The sequence below is a fragment of the Diaphorina citri genome, unplaced genomic scaffold, assembly GCF_000475195.1.
Source record: "Diaphorina citri unplaced genomic scaffold, Diaci psyllid genome assembly version 1.1 scaffold1713, whole genome shotgun sequence".
NCBI classification, from domain to species: Eukaryota; Metazoa; Arthropoda; class Insecta; order Hemiptera; family Psyllidae; genus Diaphorina; species Diaphorina citri.
The window spans coordinates 13,445-30,195 of NW_007379139.1; the positions used below are offsets into that span (position 1 = coordinate 13,445).

General features: G+C 43.0%; 2 protein-coding genes across 5 annotated transcripts in view; one reads left to right on the plus strand and one right to left on the minus strand.

Moving 5' to 3' along the window:
- LOC103516979 (probable serine carboxypeptidase CPVL) overlaps positions 1 to 11,835 on the plus strand; it is a 14,192-nt gene extending 2,357 nt beyond the window's left edge. Inside the window, exons 3-7 of one of the 4 annotated variants that reach the window (XR_003393622.1) lie at positions 477 to 614; positions 1,054 to 1,247; positions 1,773 to 1,809; positions 2,507 to 2,888; positions 11,643 to 11,835. Coding sequence is in view for 3 of the 4 variants with exons in the window: in XM_026829231.1 (XP_026685032.1) it covers positions 477 to 614; positions 1,054 to 1,247; positions 1,773 to 1,809; positions 2,507 to 2,817 (680 nt within the window). In the remaining variant the exon portion in view is untranslated. Of the gene's footprint in view, positions 1 to 476; positions 615 to 1,053; positions 1,248 to 1,578; positions 1,810 to 2,506; positions 3,026 to 11,642 lie in introns of those variants that run through there. The other 3 variants (XM_026829231.1, XM_026829232.1, XM_026829233.1) reach the window with 3 other exon arrangements.
- On the minus strand, positions 3,628 to 15,987 carry LOC103516981 (tubulin polyglutamylase ttll6-like). Its single transcript, XM_008481977.2, has 2 exons — positions 15,909 to 15,987; positions 3,628 to 5,767 (listed from the first exon to the last, which is right to left on the minus strand). The coding sequence occupies exon 2, from the start codon at positions 5,578 to 5,580 to the stop codon at positions 3,628 to 3,630; it is 1,953 nt and encodes a 650-aa protein (XP_008480199.1). The 5' UTR covers positions 5,581 to 5,767; positions 15,909 to 15,987.
- Positions 15,988 to 16,751: the final 764 nt, after the last annotated feature.

Sequence of the window (16,751 nt, forward strand, 5' to 3'; positions counted from 1 at the left end):
ACCAACCAAGCCAACTACAATTGGAACAAACAAAAAAAAAAAAAAAAAAAAAAAACTGGACTTGTGTACAGTGTTACTAATTCCATAGTACATCATCATATCTTCATATACAAACACCTTTACAAATCTTCAAAAAATAACCAGGTTTTATTTGTGCCACACTGTACGACTAACGAAAAGTGCCCTCTGATTGGTTCAAAGGTTTTTGTAGCGGCCGCCTTTAAGGCCTGTTCCCACTTGCCGTAAGTTTCGTCTGATTTTTTCCGAATGTCCTTGTAGATGTAGGCATTATAATTTAAATAAAGTGTTCCCACTACACTGGACACATTTTTTTTTTCCGGCTCAGGCTCGGGAATTTTCATTTTTTTTACTTTTCAAATACGTATTTTGCAAGTGTAATAGAAAGTCGTGTGATGTTCACACCAGATTTTCCTTCTTCATAACTCTCCACCCCATACTTTTGTGTTTATTTGCAGGTCTGATTGAGAAAGCAGTAGCTCGTAACACGAGTAACACATTGGAGGCACTTCATGCAACGTCCAAGGCGGGTAACAGTGAACTGACCACCTATTATTTCATCGCAGGAATCTCCGACGAAATTAACAAGCGAATAGGTATGTAACCCAACCTGAGTGGAGCCGGGAAACCAACCTGAGTAGAGTTTATTTAAAAATCGGGTGTGAACATCACACGACTTTCTATTACCTTTGAAGAACATACAATTGAGAAAAAAAATGTGAAAATTTTTTCCCGAGCCGCCTATGGCGGCCGATTTTTGATCGAAAATTTTTCATGTAATAAAGGATCATTTAAAAGTGTCCAAAAATTGAAGTTTTTTTCTTTTGAAAAATTTTCTAAGTCAAAAAAATCAGCCGCCTGGGGCGGCCAATTTTCTATCTTAAAATACTCCCCGTGTTATCAGGAATCATATAAAATATGAAAAAAAAAATTGCATTTTTTTTCGAAAAAATCCGACCCGGGCGGGAATCGAACCCTAGAGCGCTTGCAAGGCAGACGCTCTACCAACCGAACTAACTAGGCTGGCACTTTCAGGATTCAAAAACATGGATCAGCAGGACATAATGCAAGCATTTCGCTTTCACGACCATTGGCTGGATTTCATCGAGTTGCCCGAGATCCGAGCCAAGCTACATGTGGGGCAGCTACCCTATACAGTTATCTATGGTCCGGCTGAGAAGTTCTTCGGAATATACCTGGGTAAACGGCCCAGAGATCGGCTGGAGTACATTTTGAACAAGAGAATTCCGTTCAGGATAAAATCCGACCCGGGCGGGAATCGAACCCGCGGCCTAGCACTTACAAGGCAGACGCTCTACCAACCGAACTAACCAGGCTGGCACTTCCAGGATTCAAAAACATGGATCAGCAGGACATCATGCAAGCATTTCGCTTTCGCGACCATTGGCTGGATTTCATCGCTAGGAGAAAGCCAGCCGATCCGAGAACGAACCTTATCCGTTCAGGATAAAATCAGACCCGGGCGGGAATCGAACCCGCGGCCTAGCGCTTACAAGGCAGACGCTCTACCAACCAAGCTAACTAGGCTGGCACTTCCAGGATTCAAAAACATGGATCAGCAGGACATCATGCAAGCATTTCGCTTTCACGACCATTGGCTGGATTTCATCGAGTTGCCTGAGATCCGAGCCAAGCTACATGTGGGGCAGCTACCCTATACAGTGATCTATGGTCCGGCTGAGAAGTTCTTCGGAATATACCTGGGTAAACGGCCCAAAGATCGGCTGGAGTACATTTTGAACAAGAGAATTCCGCTCCTCAAATACCACGGTAAGATGTTTTTCAGAACGGAAAATGAAAATTGAATTTTTGACCCTCGACAGTTATTTTTTCGGAATTTTGACCTCAGATTTGGATTTTTCACAACTTTTTCGGGTAAACGGCCCAAAGATCGGCTGGAGTACATTTTGAACAAGAGAATTCCGCTCCTCAAATACCACGGTAAGGTGTTTTTCAGGCCGGGTCCTTTCACAAGTTCCCCTCTTTTAGAGTGATAGCACAAAAGAAAAAGTAAAAAGAGGGCAATGGAGCAGTTGCAAATGGGTAAAAATTATAAATAAAAGGTCGATTCCTACGTACAAAGTTGTGAAAAATCCAAATCCGAGGTCAAAACTCCGAAAAAATAACTGTATAAAGTCGAAAATTCAATTTTTATTTTCCGTTCTAATGAAAGAGTTCAAAGATGTGTGACGTCAGACTTTACGCAGTTGTTTTTTTCGTCCGCTAGGTAGCGCCAGTATGCAAGCACGCTTGCGGAGGAGCAGAAAGAAATGCGCAGAAACAAATTTTTCTCCTATCCTGTCTTCCTTCTCTCTTTGATTTCGGGACGATAATACCTAAGCAGTTACAGTTCCCTCTGTCAAACCTATAAAAAAGGCAATTCCCTAATTCCCTCAATTTCAGTGGCTATAAAGTTCACTAAATCACTTTCAATATTTTCCTTTCTATTACCCCTCGTATGTTCCAGGACAATACGACGGCATCCTCACCTACCAGAGCTCAATCGCCACTCTATACAATTTAGACTGGTACGGACAGAACTGTCTAAGGACCAAACAGTTCCGCCGCTCCCAGGTGTGGGTGTCCGGGCAACTCTTTGGCTACATAAGACGATGCTTTGGTCTCTGGGAGGTACTGGCAATTCAGTCCCCCCATGTAGTCCAGCTGAAAAAGCCGAAAGCTCTGTGGCTTATGGCGTATAGATTCATGAAAAATACGACTAGTCAAGGGTCTGCTCCTCATGGGTTCGATTCCCATCGGGGGAGAAATTTATTCTAAACAGATAAGGTTCGTTCTCGGAACATTCCTTGAGTGAAAATGTCCAAACTTCTGTGACTTTTCGTGTGTAGGTTAATGAAAAATAGGACGAAATTTTGAATCTGAAACAAACAGGGGGAAAAATTATAGTCCAAAATAATTAATGAATTTACTTAGGTAGGTACATAGTTTTGAGCCCAGATCGATCTAAGAAGAACACGGAGACGAAGACAAAATAAATAATAAATAAAATAAAACTAAATGTCCAAGATTTTTTTTCCCAATATTATTGTATTTTTTTCTCCTACTAATTTGGACAGTCACCTTAGAAAAGATGAAAGAAAGGACAATATCCATTTCAAAGTTTTATTTTCAAATTTCTTGCAAATTCGACAGTTTTTCACCACATAACAGCAACAAATTTCACACTTTGACTTCCAAGTACCGCTGCATTTAAAACTTTTACTTCCAAGTAACAACTTATATCACACTTTAACTTCCCAGGAACAACTCATTTAACACTTTAACTTCCAAGGAACAACTCATTTCACACTTTGACTTCCAAGTGCATTTCGAATTCCAAGTAAAAACTTATATCACACTTTAACTTCCCAGGAACAACTCATTTAACACTTTAACTTCCAAGGAACAACTCATTTCACACTTTGACTTCCAAGTGCATTTCGAATTCCAAGTAAAAACTTATATCACACTTTAACTTCCCAGGAACAACTCATTTAACACTTTAACTTCCAAGGAACAACTCATTTCACACTTCGACTTCTAAGTATCGGTGCATTTAGCACTCTAACTTCCAAGGAAGAACTTATTTCACACTTTGACTTCCAAGTAACGGTGCAACAGCAAGTCCCGATCGCTCAAGTTATTGGTCGTCTTAAAACAGAAATAGATGAGTCGCTTAATATCCATCGACTCCACAAAGGTCACCCGTTTTTTCCATTCAGTCAGACGGTGAATTTCTTCTGCGGGATCAATGTTGGCTTCAGGGGGCGCTTTGGAGCGACGTTGGCCTTTGGCAACTGCTGGTTTTGTTGGCTTAGGATTGACGGATTTTGACGGAATGGTGACTAGCTTGGAAATTATATTTGCTGGTTTGGCAGAATTGTTGGTTGGTTTAGCAGGAATACTGGTTGATTTAGCAGGAATGTTGGCTGCCTTAGCAGGAACGCTGGTTGGTTTAGGACTATTAGCTGGCTTGAGAGGTACATGTGTTGGTTTCACAGGCTTCTTGGCTGGTTTCTGAGCAATTTTCGGCACTTTAACCTGGATTGCCGGTTTGGGTTTGTCATCCACAAGTACTTTGGGCACATTAAGCTGCTTGGCTTTGTCTTCGACGTCTTTTCGGTTGTAACTGTCCCGAGGGGTTTCAACTTTCCGTTTGGTCTGCACGGGTTTGACTACCTTGGTCTTATTTGTTCTCACACTTGGCTTTTTCATAAGAGCAACATCGTCGCCGGGTTTCCGTCTCTTCTTCCCGTAGATAGAATCCAGCGTGTCTTTCGACGGCCGGGGGGTCACGCCATGGTTGTCGCGCCGCATGTCGATATCCTGCCGGTGCGCGCGGCCCAGCATGGAGCGCATGTTGGACGAGAACGTGTCCTTGTAGTAGGAGGCGGACTCTATCGCGCGACACATAGAGTCGTACTTGTCCCCGTCCTGACACGGGTACAGGAGGCGGAAGTTGCCCATATGGGCGCGCTCCCATGCCCATTGCCTTTCCTTGCATCCTTGCCTGTCCTCCTCATCCTCCTCCCTCTCCGGGCGCTTGAACAGACGTCGCTGCACCTCCAGTCTCTCCTCCTGAAGGACTTTCCTTTTGATTGAACTGTTCAGGTTGCACAGGATGAACGTATCCCGCAGGACTTGCTCCTTGATCTCAACGTCGATTTCCGTGTCTGTGTAGAAGCTAGGCGAATGATTCACCTCCAGGACGTAAGGATTGAGAGTGTCGTCCAGCAGGATATCAAAGCCAAGCAGTTGGAAGCAGGCCGTCATGTAGTTGTGTCGCGGGAACACCGAGTTGTACATGGTCTTGATGTTTGGATGCGCGGACAGGACTGTCTTGACTATCACGTCATCGATGCGTGACCACACGAGGTCTGTGTCATACCCCATGCGGCAGAACCACTGGTTGATGGTCGATATCTTCCGCTTGCTCCCAACCTCCTCGTCATGGATGAAGGAGATGGAGTGCTTGTTGACGGAATAATTAGTCAAGTGCATGTACTTGTTCGTGAGGTTCCCCTGCTTTGGACGCTCGTACTTCACCGTGGCGAACCTCACGATCCCATCCTTGTGGACATAGATCCGCATCGGATCAAACGACGTTATCAGCGTGTACACCCGCATATCGAACTTGAGCCCGTCGATAAGGAACGGGTTCGCGATGTACTCCTGACATATATAGTTCCTGTTTTGTTCCTGGCTTAGATGTCTGAGGTTCCGGATGAGGGAGATCCCGAGGCCGTTACTCCCGTTATCCGGCTTCACAATGACGGTGGCCTTCTTGCTGGTCAGGAACGCATGCACCTCGCGGTTGTCCCGGGGCAAGATCCACGTCTGTGGGAAGAAATTATAATCATTCGGGTACTGAATCTTCATCTGGTTCAGATTCTTCGCAAGCAGATTCTTCCGACAGAGCTCCATGATGAGGGGGAAATGATTTGTCCGTTGGAACCGCTTCATACGCCGGTGAGTGTCCGGTCCAATACAAGGGTCAGACCAAAGGACGTCCCACAGGCTTTTGTCGTCCACGACCGTCATACCGCATTGTCGCGCCACCCGGCCTACCAGTTCGTAACTACAGAGGTCTAAACATATGGTAGCTACGACTCGGACTCGGGACTTCTTACTGGATAGATCGCTGTCGCCAGTAATGAGAGAGGTGGAACTCTGCTCTATTGGAGGGAGACTGGTGTCACTTAGAATGGTGATGGAGCCAATGTTGGGGCTGAAATGAAGAATCCAAGGAATGTTAGGAGAAGGAATTTTTCATGAACCAGGATAACTATATAGCATAAAAAAAAAAAAAGATGTTAGGAGAAGGAATTTTTCATGAACCAGGATAACTATATAGCATAAATAAAGATGAAAATAAAATGCCACAAGGATAGTCCATCAGTTTAAATGCCTACAACTTGAAAAGCAACAAAAGTTTCCAACAAACTAAAGTAAAACCCCGATTTCATGTGTTCGGTCAATTACAAAACGTGTTGTGTATTTTTTAGCGTAGAAAATAAGGATTTGAGACGAATAATGAAGTCCCCTTTTTGCTCCCCTATGTTTATTACTTCCTCAATTCCTCTTCTTCAGAGGAGCTGTACGCCGCGCTCACACAATTCTTCTCCGGACCTAGGAAAAGGGCAACCTTTCCCACTTACAGAGGCTCCGGACCGGGTATCTAGGAAAAGTTAGTCCCACTTATAGAGGCTCGATTTTCCCATTCAAACAGGTTTTTTTTTAGTAAAAAATGAAGGGGCCACGATTTTTTTCCCAGTTACCCAGGTTTCCCACTTAGACAGGTTCGACTGAAGTAGAATAATTTTTTGTGAACACTTTATGTTTGTACAGATACACCCTACGTAAATCGGTGTTTTTTTCCTCCTCAGGAAAAAGCAAAATATTTTTAGTTGAAACTTGAGAAGTGTTGCAAAGGTGTAAATCGACTGCGATCAAGAGTGTAATTTTCCCATTAAAACGGGTTTTTTTAGTAAAAAATGAAGGGGCCACGATTTTTTTTTCCCAGTTATCCAGGTTTTCCACTTAGACAGGTTCGACTGAAGTAGAATATTTTTTTGTGAACACTTTATGTTTGTACAGATACACCCTACGTAAATCGGTGTTTTTTTCCTCCTCGGGAAAAAAGCAAAATATTTTTAGTTGAAACTTGAGAAGTGTTGCAAAGGTGTAAATCGACTGCGATCAAGAGTGTATACAGAAATACGTGTCGTTCGGAAAAAAAATCGTGTCAGAAATACTTGTTGTTCGGAAAAAAAAATCGTGTCTTTCGTAGGTAGTGAACTAGTGAGAAAGTAGGAACACTCATTTAAATTACAAAATTACAAATCAAATCATGAATCTTTGTGTTAAAGCGAGAGAGCTTTCTCACAACTTTGTGGGTATCACAGTATTACAAGTCTTTCATTTACTCAATCATGATATTTTTTTATTATCGCTCGTCAGAGAGAGCTTTCTCACAACTTTGTGTGTATCACAGTATTACAAGTCTTTCATTTACTCAATCATCATATTTTTTTATTATCGCTCGTCCCTTCGACTTGTAATGCCGCCACTGGTCGCTACTCGATTAAAGTAGCTACTCAGTTGTCCTCACGAGGCTGAGTGTACCCCGAACTCCAAGCACAGAGCCGAAAAAAACCTCGGCCCCGCCGGGAATCGAACCCGGACCTCCTGCGTGCAAGCCTAGTTGATACCCCCTCGGCCACGGAGGTTGCCCCACTCATTTAAATTACATTGCTAGTGCTGCAGGACATTCGGAAAAAATCTCACAAGTTGGAACAGGCCTTAAGGGTGTATCTATTGTTTCTTCTTTGAAATCCACCACCTTGACTCAAACAGAATGGCCACCATGTGTCTGGTCCACCCTGTATGCCTTTTCCTCCTCTCCCTCCTCCCATTCATCCTCTCCTCCCCCACCCCTCTCTACCTCACCCCCCTCCTCTCCTCCGGTAACTACAGGGAGGCTCAGTCCCAGAGTCACGTGACCGACTTTATACCGGGTGTCCCAGAGGCGGGGTACTCGGGGTTCTTCACCATAGACGAAGCGAGGGGGACGCATCTTCACTTCTGGTTTATGCCCAAGCGGAACTGTGCGTCGTGGAAAACGGAGCCCTTGGCCCTTTGGCTACAAGGTAAGAGCCCTGTACAAATAAAGTTTGTCCCGGGCGGGAATCGAACCCCCGACCTAGCGCTTATCTTTATTGCAGACGCGGCACTCTAGAAACTCCCTTTTGGATGGTTAAAAATTCTCCCATTAGTGAAATCTCTCATTAAGTCATTGGTGAAATCCACCATAAGCAATCTTGAAGGGGGGAAGTCGTTTTGTTTCCGAAAGGAAAATACAGCTATTTTATTGTAAAAAAAGGCTAATCAAAATACTTTCTTATTTCTCCGCCAGGGGGCAGGGGTTTAGAATGGTTAGGTAATCAAAATGCTTTCTTTTTTCTCCGCCAGGGGGCAGGGGTTTAGAATGGTTAGGTAATCTAAATACTTTCTTTTTTCTCCGCAAGGGGGCAGGGGTTTATCCACACTACGGGGTGCCCTACAGGAGAACATGTTCCCGTTCATGACAGGCGAAGATGGAGTTGTCAGAGTAAATGACAATGATCTCACCCAGTATGCTAATATACTCATGGTAGATAATACGAGGGTGGGATTTAGTCACACCCTGGATCCGACCTATATGGTAACCGACTATGATATGCTAGCAGGTAAGACTTTCTTCTGTCCCAGTAGGTATACTTTTTTTCTCATTAGGTAAATTTATTTAAAAAAATAAATAAAATAGTTCTCTCTATTAAAGACGCTCACCTGGTTAACAGGAGGGCGTGGGTTCGATCCCAGTCGAGGTATGGAATTTTATCCTCATTTATTTGATAATTTGACCACATAATAATGAAGCTCTAAGGGTCAAGTGGTAGAGAACGCCTCCGGCGTTATCCTCTCCTAGTGGATAGATTGTCAGGGGTCTACTATCTTGACTCCCCACGCATAATATGAATATGTATTGATATGCGTGGCAACTGTATTGGGGGATCGTAAAGTTTTGAAAGATCGTAACGGGGGGCCCCATTCAACTTTGGGGCCCCCAATTTCAATCAGCGACGTGCCTTGATTTAATGAAGATGTGTAGCAAATTTCATCAAAATCAGACCAGGCAATCGGGAGTTATAGCGGAACACACAGACAGACAAACATCAAAACCAAATGCAAAACGGTCGAGTTAAAACATAGACCTCACTATCGTTCGGTCAATTACAAAACGTGTTGTGTATTTTTACTTTCTTTTAGCGTAGAAAATAAGGATTTGAGACGAATAATGAAGTCCCCTTTTCGCTCCCCTATGTTTACTACTTCCTCAATTCCTCTTCTTCAGAGGAGCTGTACGCCGCGCTCACACAATTCTTCCTCCTCTTCCCGGACGTCAAGAGGTCTGTTTACATTGGCGGAACCAGCGCCGCAGCGTTCAAGATTCCGCCCCTGGGGGAGATGATTTTGCGGCGAAATCGGACAGTGGTGGATTTGTCGGGCGTTATCATAGGAGACGGCTTTGTCGATTTGGAAACAGACGTGAGCAAGGTTGGCGACTACATGTACAACTTTGGTAAGTGTGGACCATTCCTTGCCATAAAAAAACTGCCTGTAGGTACTAGGCACAGGGTTACCAAATAATGTAGTTATTACATCATATAGTCATATACAAACACCTTTACAAATCTTCTTAAAATAACCAGGTTTTATTTGTGCCACACTGTACGACTAACGAAAAGTACCTACCCTCTCATTGGTTCAAAAAAAGTTCAATTTTTTGACACTTTTAAAATGATCCATCATTGCATGGGGAGTATTTTAAGATAGGAAATTTTCGACCGAAAATTGGCCGCCGTAGGCTGCTCAGGCTCGGAACTTTTTATTTTTTATTATTATTTTTTTTTTCAAAACTGCCTGTAGGGACTAGACACAGGGTTACCAAATATGTAGTTACTACATCATATACAAACACCTTTACAAATCTTCTTAAAATAACCAGGTTTTATTTAAATGAATGTCTTTCTTTGTGTTACTATATCACAACTTTGGTGCTCACTGCAGCATTGTAGGATTTTTCCAAATACATATATCGCCGGTTCGTTCTCGGAACGGCTGGCTTTCTTCTATCCTGTCTTTCTTCTCTCTTTGAAGTTTGATTTCGAGACGATAAGACCTAAGCAGTTACAGTTCCCTCTATCAAACATATAAAAAAGGCAATTCCCTCAATATTGGCCTTTCAGTGGTTATAAAGTTCACTAAATCACTTTCAATATTTTCCTTTCTATTACCCCTCGTATGTTCCAGGACAATACGACGGCGTCCTCACCTACCAGAGCTCAATCGCCACTCTATACAATCTAGACTGGTACGGACAGAACTGTCTGAGGACCAAACAGTTCCGCCGCTCCCAGGTGTGGGTGTCCGGGCAACTCTTTGGCTACATAAGACGATGCTTTGGTCTCTGGGAGGTACTGGCAATTCAATCCCCCCATGTAGTCCAGCTGAAAAAGCCGAAAGCTCTGTGGCTTATGGTGTATAGATTCATGAAAAATACGACTAGTCAAGGGTCTGCCCCTCATGGGTTCGATTCCCATCGGGGGAGAAATTTATTCTAAACAGATAAGGTTCGTTCTCGGAACATTCCTTGAGTGAAAATGTCCACACTGGACTACGATAGGCTTCTAGTGCTAGTTTTTTGTTTGTACAGTTTGGCATTAAAGTGGTAAACTACCCCACAAGTTGCATAGATTACCATTTCATTACACAGCCTAGCCCATTCATTACACAACCAGAATCTGAAAAATGAAAATAAATCTACACATTTTTCTCGTTTTTTTTTTTTTTTTTTTACTTTCTTTTATTTTAAACATTTTTCAAGCCTAACCGAGCCTTGTTTATAACCACAACCTGAAGCCTTCTTGTTTCCCCTATCTGACCTGCACATCCTGTCTTATTAACATTCATATTTCACCGGTACCCTACCGTTAAATGATTTTAAGGCCCGGGACTATGGGATCATGTTAAAACGATTGTTGATGACTAAAGGTGTGGAAGAGAAAATTGTCAGATTATATGTTGCTCTGCCATATCTTGTGGCCCATGGATACTGTAAGATTTGGAAGTCAATATTCATTAAATTTGATACACGGAGGACTTTCCGTCTTGAAATCGAAGAGACAAGGAAGACAGGTTCCGAACTGTTCCGAGAAAGAACCTTATCTGATTAGGATAAAATCCGCGCTGGACGGGAGTTGAACCCGCGACTTATCCGGATGGGGAACCATATGGCCAAGAAAAAGCCAACAGCACGCGATTACCCATATGGTTGGCCGCCGGAGGCTAGGTATACCACCCGTCACTATAAAAAAAAAAAAACTTACATACGGAGACGTTAAACTCTTCTTTTTTTAAGTTTGGTCCCAAAATTTCCCCCTGCTGGGATTCGAACACAGCACCCCCGGATTGAGAATCAGTGCTTACCTCTCGGCCATAGAGGTGGGGCCAAAATCGTCGCTTGTGTATGTATACCTACTCGAAGTTCAATGACAGAGCCCTAAGCCCCCTATTTGTTATCAGTAAAATGGACGCCCTAAAATAATAGTTATAGGAGCCTAGCAATTTTATTATCCTTATCACTAAGATAATTTCGTACCTGCTTGTAGGTATCTTCGGATTTGAGTTATCAGTAGAAATTCAGACGATTTATTGTGAGATCCGTGCTACGTTTTTATAATAATATTGTATCAAGAGTCCGGAATTGTATCCTATTTTGAGTGGTTCTACTTTGTAAAGTGAAAGTATTACAGTCAAACCTGTCCAAGTGGGAATCCAAGGGACCGACAATTTTTTTCCTACTTATCCAGGTTTCCCAGTTAAAAAGTGTCCCACTTAGAGAGGTTGCCATTTTCCTATTCCCACTTATAGATGAGGTAATTGTGAACACTGGTCTGGAGAAAGAGGAATCTGTCATTGCTTTCCTACAAATTCCCACTTACAGAGGTCCGCAGAAGTCTCCGGACCAAAATGTCCAAACTTCTGTGACTTTTCGTGTGTAGGTTAATGAAAAATAGGACGAAATTTTGAATCTGAAACAAACAGGGGGAAAAATTATAGTCCAAAATAATTAATGAATTTACTTAGGTAGGTACATAGTTTTGAGCCCAGATCGATTTAAGAAGAACACGGAGACGAAGACAAAATAAATAATAAATAAAATAAAACTAAATGTCCAAGATTTTTTTCCCCCAATATTATTGTATTTTTTTCTCCTACTAATTTGGACAGTCACCTTAGAAAAGATGAAAGAAAGGACAATATCCATTTCAAAGTTTTATTTTCAAATTTCTTGCAAATTCGACAGTTTTTCACCACATAACAGCAACAAATTTCACACTTTGACTTCCAAGTACCGCTGCATTTAAAACTTTTACTTCCAAGTAACAACTTATATCACACTTTAACTTCCCAGGAACAACTCATTTAACACTTTAACTTCCAAGTAACAACTTATATCACACTTTAACTTCCCAGGAACAACTCATTTAACACTTTAACTTCCAAGGAACAACTCATTTAACACTTTAACTTCCAAGGAACAACTCATTTCACACTTTGGCTTCCAAGTATCGGTGCATTTCGACTTCCAAGTAACAACTTATATCACACTTTAACTTCCCAGGAACAACTCATTTAACACTTTAACTTCCAAGGAACAACTCATTTAACACTTTAACTTCCAAGGAACAACTCATTTCACACTTTGACTTCCAAGTATCGGTGCATTTCGACTTCCAAGTAACAAATTATATCACACTTTAACTTCCCAGGAACAACTCATTTAACACTTTAACTTCCAAGGAACAACTCATTTCACACTTCGACTTCCAAGTATCGGTGCATTTAACACTCTAACTTCCAAGGAAGAACTTATTTCACACTTTGACTTCCAAGTAACGGTGCAACAGCAAGTCCCGATCGCTCAAGTTATTGGTCTTCTTAAAACAGAAATAGATGAATCGCTTAATATCCATCGACTCCACAAAGGTTACCCGTTTTTTCCATTCAGTCAGACGGTGAATTTCTTCTACGGGATCAATGTTGGCTTCAGGGGGCGCTTTGGAGCGACGTTGGCCTTTGGTAACTGTTGGTTTTGTTGGCTTAGGATTGTCGGATTTGGATGGAATGGTGACTAGCTTGAAAATTATATTTGCTGGTTTGGCAGAATTGTTGGTTGGTTTAGCAGAAATACTGGTTGATTTAGCAGGAATGTTGGCTGCCTTAGCAGGAACGCTGGTTGGTTTAGGAATATTAGCTGGCTTGAGAGGTATACGTGTTGGTTTCACAGGCTTCTTGGCTGGTTTCTGAGCAATTTTCGGCACTTTAACCTGGATTGCCGATTTGGGTTTGTCAGTCACAAGTACTTTGGGCAATTTAAGCTGCTTGGCTTTGTTTTCGACGTCTTTTCGGTTGTAACTGTCCCGAGGGGTTTCAACTTTCCGTTTGGTCTGCACGGATTTGACTACCTTGGTCTTATTCGTTCTCACACTTGCCTTTTTCATAAGAGCGACATCGTCGCACGGTTTCCGTCTCTTCTTCCCGTAGATAGAATCCAGCGTGTCTTTCGACGGGCGCGGTGTGACGCCCTGGTTATCGCGCCGCATGTCCATATCCTGCCGGTGCGCGCGGCCCAGCATGGAGCGCATGTTGGACGAGAACGTGTCCTTGTAGTAGGAGGCGGACTCTATCGCGCGACACATGGAGTCGTACTTGTCCCCGTCCTGACACGGGTACAGAAGGCGGAAGTTCCCCATATGGGCGCGCTCCCATGCCCACTGCCCTTCCTTGCATGTCTGCCTCTCCTCCTCATCCTCCTCTCTCTCCGGGCGTTTGAACAGACGTCGCTGCGCCTCCAGTCTTTCCTCCTGAAGGACTTTCCTCTTAATGGAAGAGTTCAGGTTGCACAGGACGAACGTATCCCGCAGGACTTGCTCCTTGATCTCAACGTCGATTTCCGTGTCTGTGTAGAAGCTAGGCGAATGATTCACCTCCAGGACGTAAGGATTGAGAGTGTCGTCCAGCAGGATATCAAAGCCAAGCAGTTGGATCGTCTCTTCTTCCCGTAGATAGAATCCAGCGTGTCTTTCGACGGGCGCGGTGTGACGCCCTGGTTATCGCGCCGCATGTCCATATCCTGCCGGTGCGCGCGGCCCAGCATGGAGCGCATGTTGGACGAGAACGTGTCCTTGTAGTAGGAGGCGGACTCTATCGCGCGACACATGGAGTCGTACTTGTCCCCGTCCTGACACGGGTACAGAAGGCGGAAGTTCCCCATATGGGCGCGCTCCCATGCCCACTGCCCTTCCTTGCATGTCTGCCTCTCCTCCTCATCCTCCTCTCTCTCCGGGCGTTTGAACAGACGTCGCTGCGCCTCCAGTCTTTCCTCCTGAAGGACTTTCCTCTTAATGGAAGAGTTCAGGTTGCACAGGACGAACGTATCCCGCAGGACTTGCTCCTTGATCTCAACGTCGATTTCCGTGTCTGTGTAGAAGCTAGGCGAATGATTCACCTCCAGGACGTAAGGATTGAGAGTGTCGTCCAGCAGGATATCAAAGCCAAGCAGTTGGAAGCAGGCCGTCATGTAGTTGTGTCGCGGGAACACCGAGTTGTACATGGTCTTGATGTTTGGATGCGCGGACAGGACTGTCTTGACTATCACGTCATCGATGCGTGACCACACGAGATCCGTGTCATACCCCATGCGGCAGAACCACTGGTTCATTGTAGATATGGCGGCCATACACTCAAAATTTACTCAAATACCCTTAAATATTGACTTTAAATATTTATGAAGAAGCATGTGCATGACTTATGTAGTCATGTGCATGGTGATGGAAATTATTGCCCTACACGCCTTACACTTGACTTTAGACCACGCTACGCCACTGAGGCTGACATTTGGTTTTGGCTACAAAAAATTTACGATGCCCTTCGCACTCAACCTTTTCTATTTTTTTTTTTTTAATAAGATTAATTTCAGGCTCGTCCCTGTTAAAAGTCCCCCAGCCAGTCCAAGTGTCCCACCTGCCTACCCTATCCTGTCAAGAGCCTTACCTATATCTACCGAACTTTGCCTTCATAAATTCAAATACTCGTACGTATAAGACATTCCAGAGAACAAATCTCCCTCCCTCCCTCTCTCTCTTCTCTTCCTTTGTCTCAGCCCCCTCTCTCTCTCTCATTCTCTCTAACTAAATTTCTCTCTCTCTCTCTTATGAAGCAGCAAAAAACAAATTTTAAATTATGTGTAAGTAATGGGCGATGAAATATTTCCCTCTCTCTCTCCTGTTTCCTATTTGTTCTTTATTAGCCCCCCCCTCTCTCTCTCTCTCTCCCTCCCTCCCTCCTTAACCTATTCTTCGCTCGCCTCCCCTTTTTACTCTCCTTATCCTATAGGAAGGAAAGTAATGTATTCGGGCAAAATTTTCAGTGGTCAGTTTTTGGTGCCAAAACACGTATTGAGGTCCCTAGAGCCTAAATCCAAAGTTTCAGCCATTGGTCCGTGTGTGTCTGTCTGTAAACAAAATACCTATCTCGAGTAAGAGTTAGAGTTAGAGACTTGAAATTTGGTATGCAGCTGTGATCTGTCAAATATGACAAGAATGCGACACGAAACTTTTGGTTAAGATCGGTGCTGCGTTTGGCGGAATTTCGATCGCTTTTTGGCGTTTTCCAGCTGTACTGACTAAACTGTTATGAATATTGAAAAAAAAAAAAAAAAGTACCCCGATTTCATGAACTAACTGGGACCAAGGGTAGTTCATAAAATCGGGGTTACATTAGAAAACAGAGAAAACATTGCAAATTTTCGACAGTCAAAGCTTATTTATCATTTTTCTTTGTCCTTTTAGTGACATATTATGTAACTAAAAGACCAAATAATTATGTTCATATTAGCATTATTGTTTACAATTTCTGTGAGGTTTATATGAAAAATCGGAAATTTTTGTTTGCATTATCAGAAAAAAAATATGATTTTGAGTAAAAAATAAATAAACAGCTCGGATTTTCGAGTTCATATAACCGAGGGTTCAGATGACCGAGGTTCATAAAGTCGGGGTTCTACCTGAACAGAACAACTCTCCATAACAACTACTGAACTGTTCAGAGCAGCCGTCAATAAAGTCACCATAGCAAGGATGGTCGCCAATATTCGAAATGAATATCACAAAGAAGAAGGAAAAGAAGAAGGAGGAAGAAAGGAAAAATTAAGAAGAAGGAAGAAGAAAGAAAAGAATAAAGAAAGAAGAGGGAGGAAAAAGTACCTTTTATTCGGAGCAGCTCGTTCGCTACTCTCGGTCTCCAACTGATCCTCCCTCGTTGCATACTCGCTGTCACTTTCTCTCTCTCTCTTTTCCTTTGTCTCAGCCTCCCTCTCTCTCATTCTCTCTCTCTCTCTCATTCTCTCTCTCTCTCTCTCTTTTCCTTTGTCTCAGCCTCCCTCTCTCTCATTCTCTCTAACTAAATTTCTCTCTCTCTCTTATGAAGCAGCAAAAAACAAATTTTAAATTATGTGTAAGTAATGGGCGATGAAATATTTCCCTCTCTCTCTCTCTCTCTCTCTCTTCTGTTTCCTATTTGTTCTTTATTAGCCCCCTCTCTCTCCCTCCCTAACCTATTCTTCGCTCACCTCCCCTTTTTACTTTCCTTATCCTATAGGAAGAAAAGTAATGTATTCGGGCAAAATTTTCAGTGGTCAGTTTTTGGTGCCAAAACACGTTTTGAGGTCCCTAGGGCTTAAATCCGTGTGTGTGTCTGTCTGTAAACAAAATATCTCAAGAACGGTAAGAGTTAGAGACTTGAAATTTGGTATTTAGATGTCAAATGTGACAAGGATGCGACACGAAACTTTTGGTTAAGATCGGTGCTAGGGTTGGCGGTATTTCGATCGCTTTTTGGCGTTTTCCAGCTGTACTGACTAAACGGTTATAAATATTGAAAAAGTTACGGCAGAAGAACACCCAAATTATTCAATAGGACAAGGAAAGTCGTGTGATGTTAACACCAATTTTTTTTTCCTTTCTTCTTCGTTTCTCCCCTCCCTTCTTCCGCTTTACTTTGCTTCTGGTTTCTCTCCCTCCCATAACTTACACATATTCTTAATCTGT

Excerpts from the sequence above, each read along its gene's own strand:
- LOC103516981 (XM_008481977.2), bottom strand. The coding sequence starts at position 5,580 with ATGACGGTCGTGGACGACAAAAGCCTGTGGGACGTCCTTTGGTCTGAC.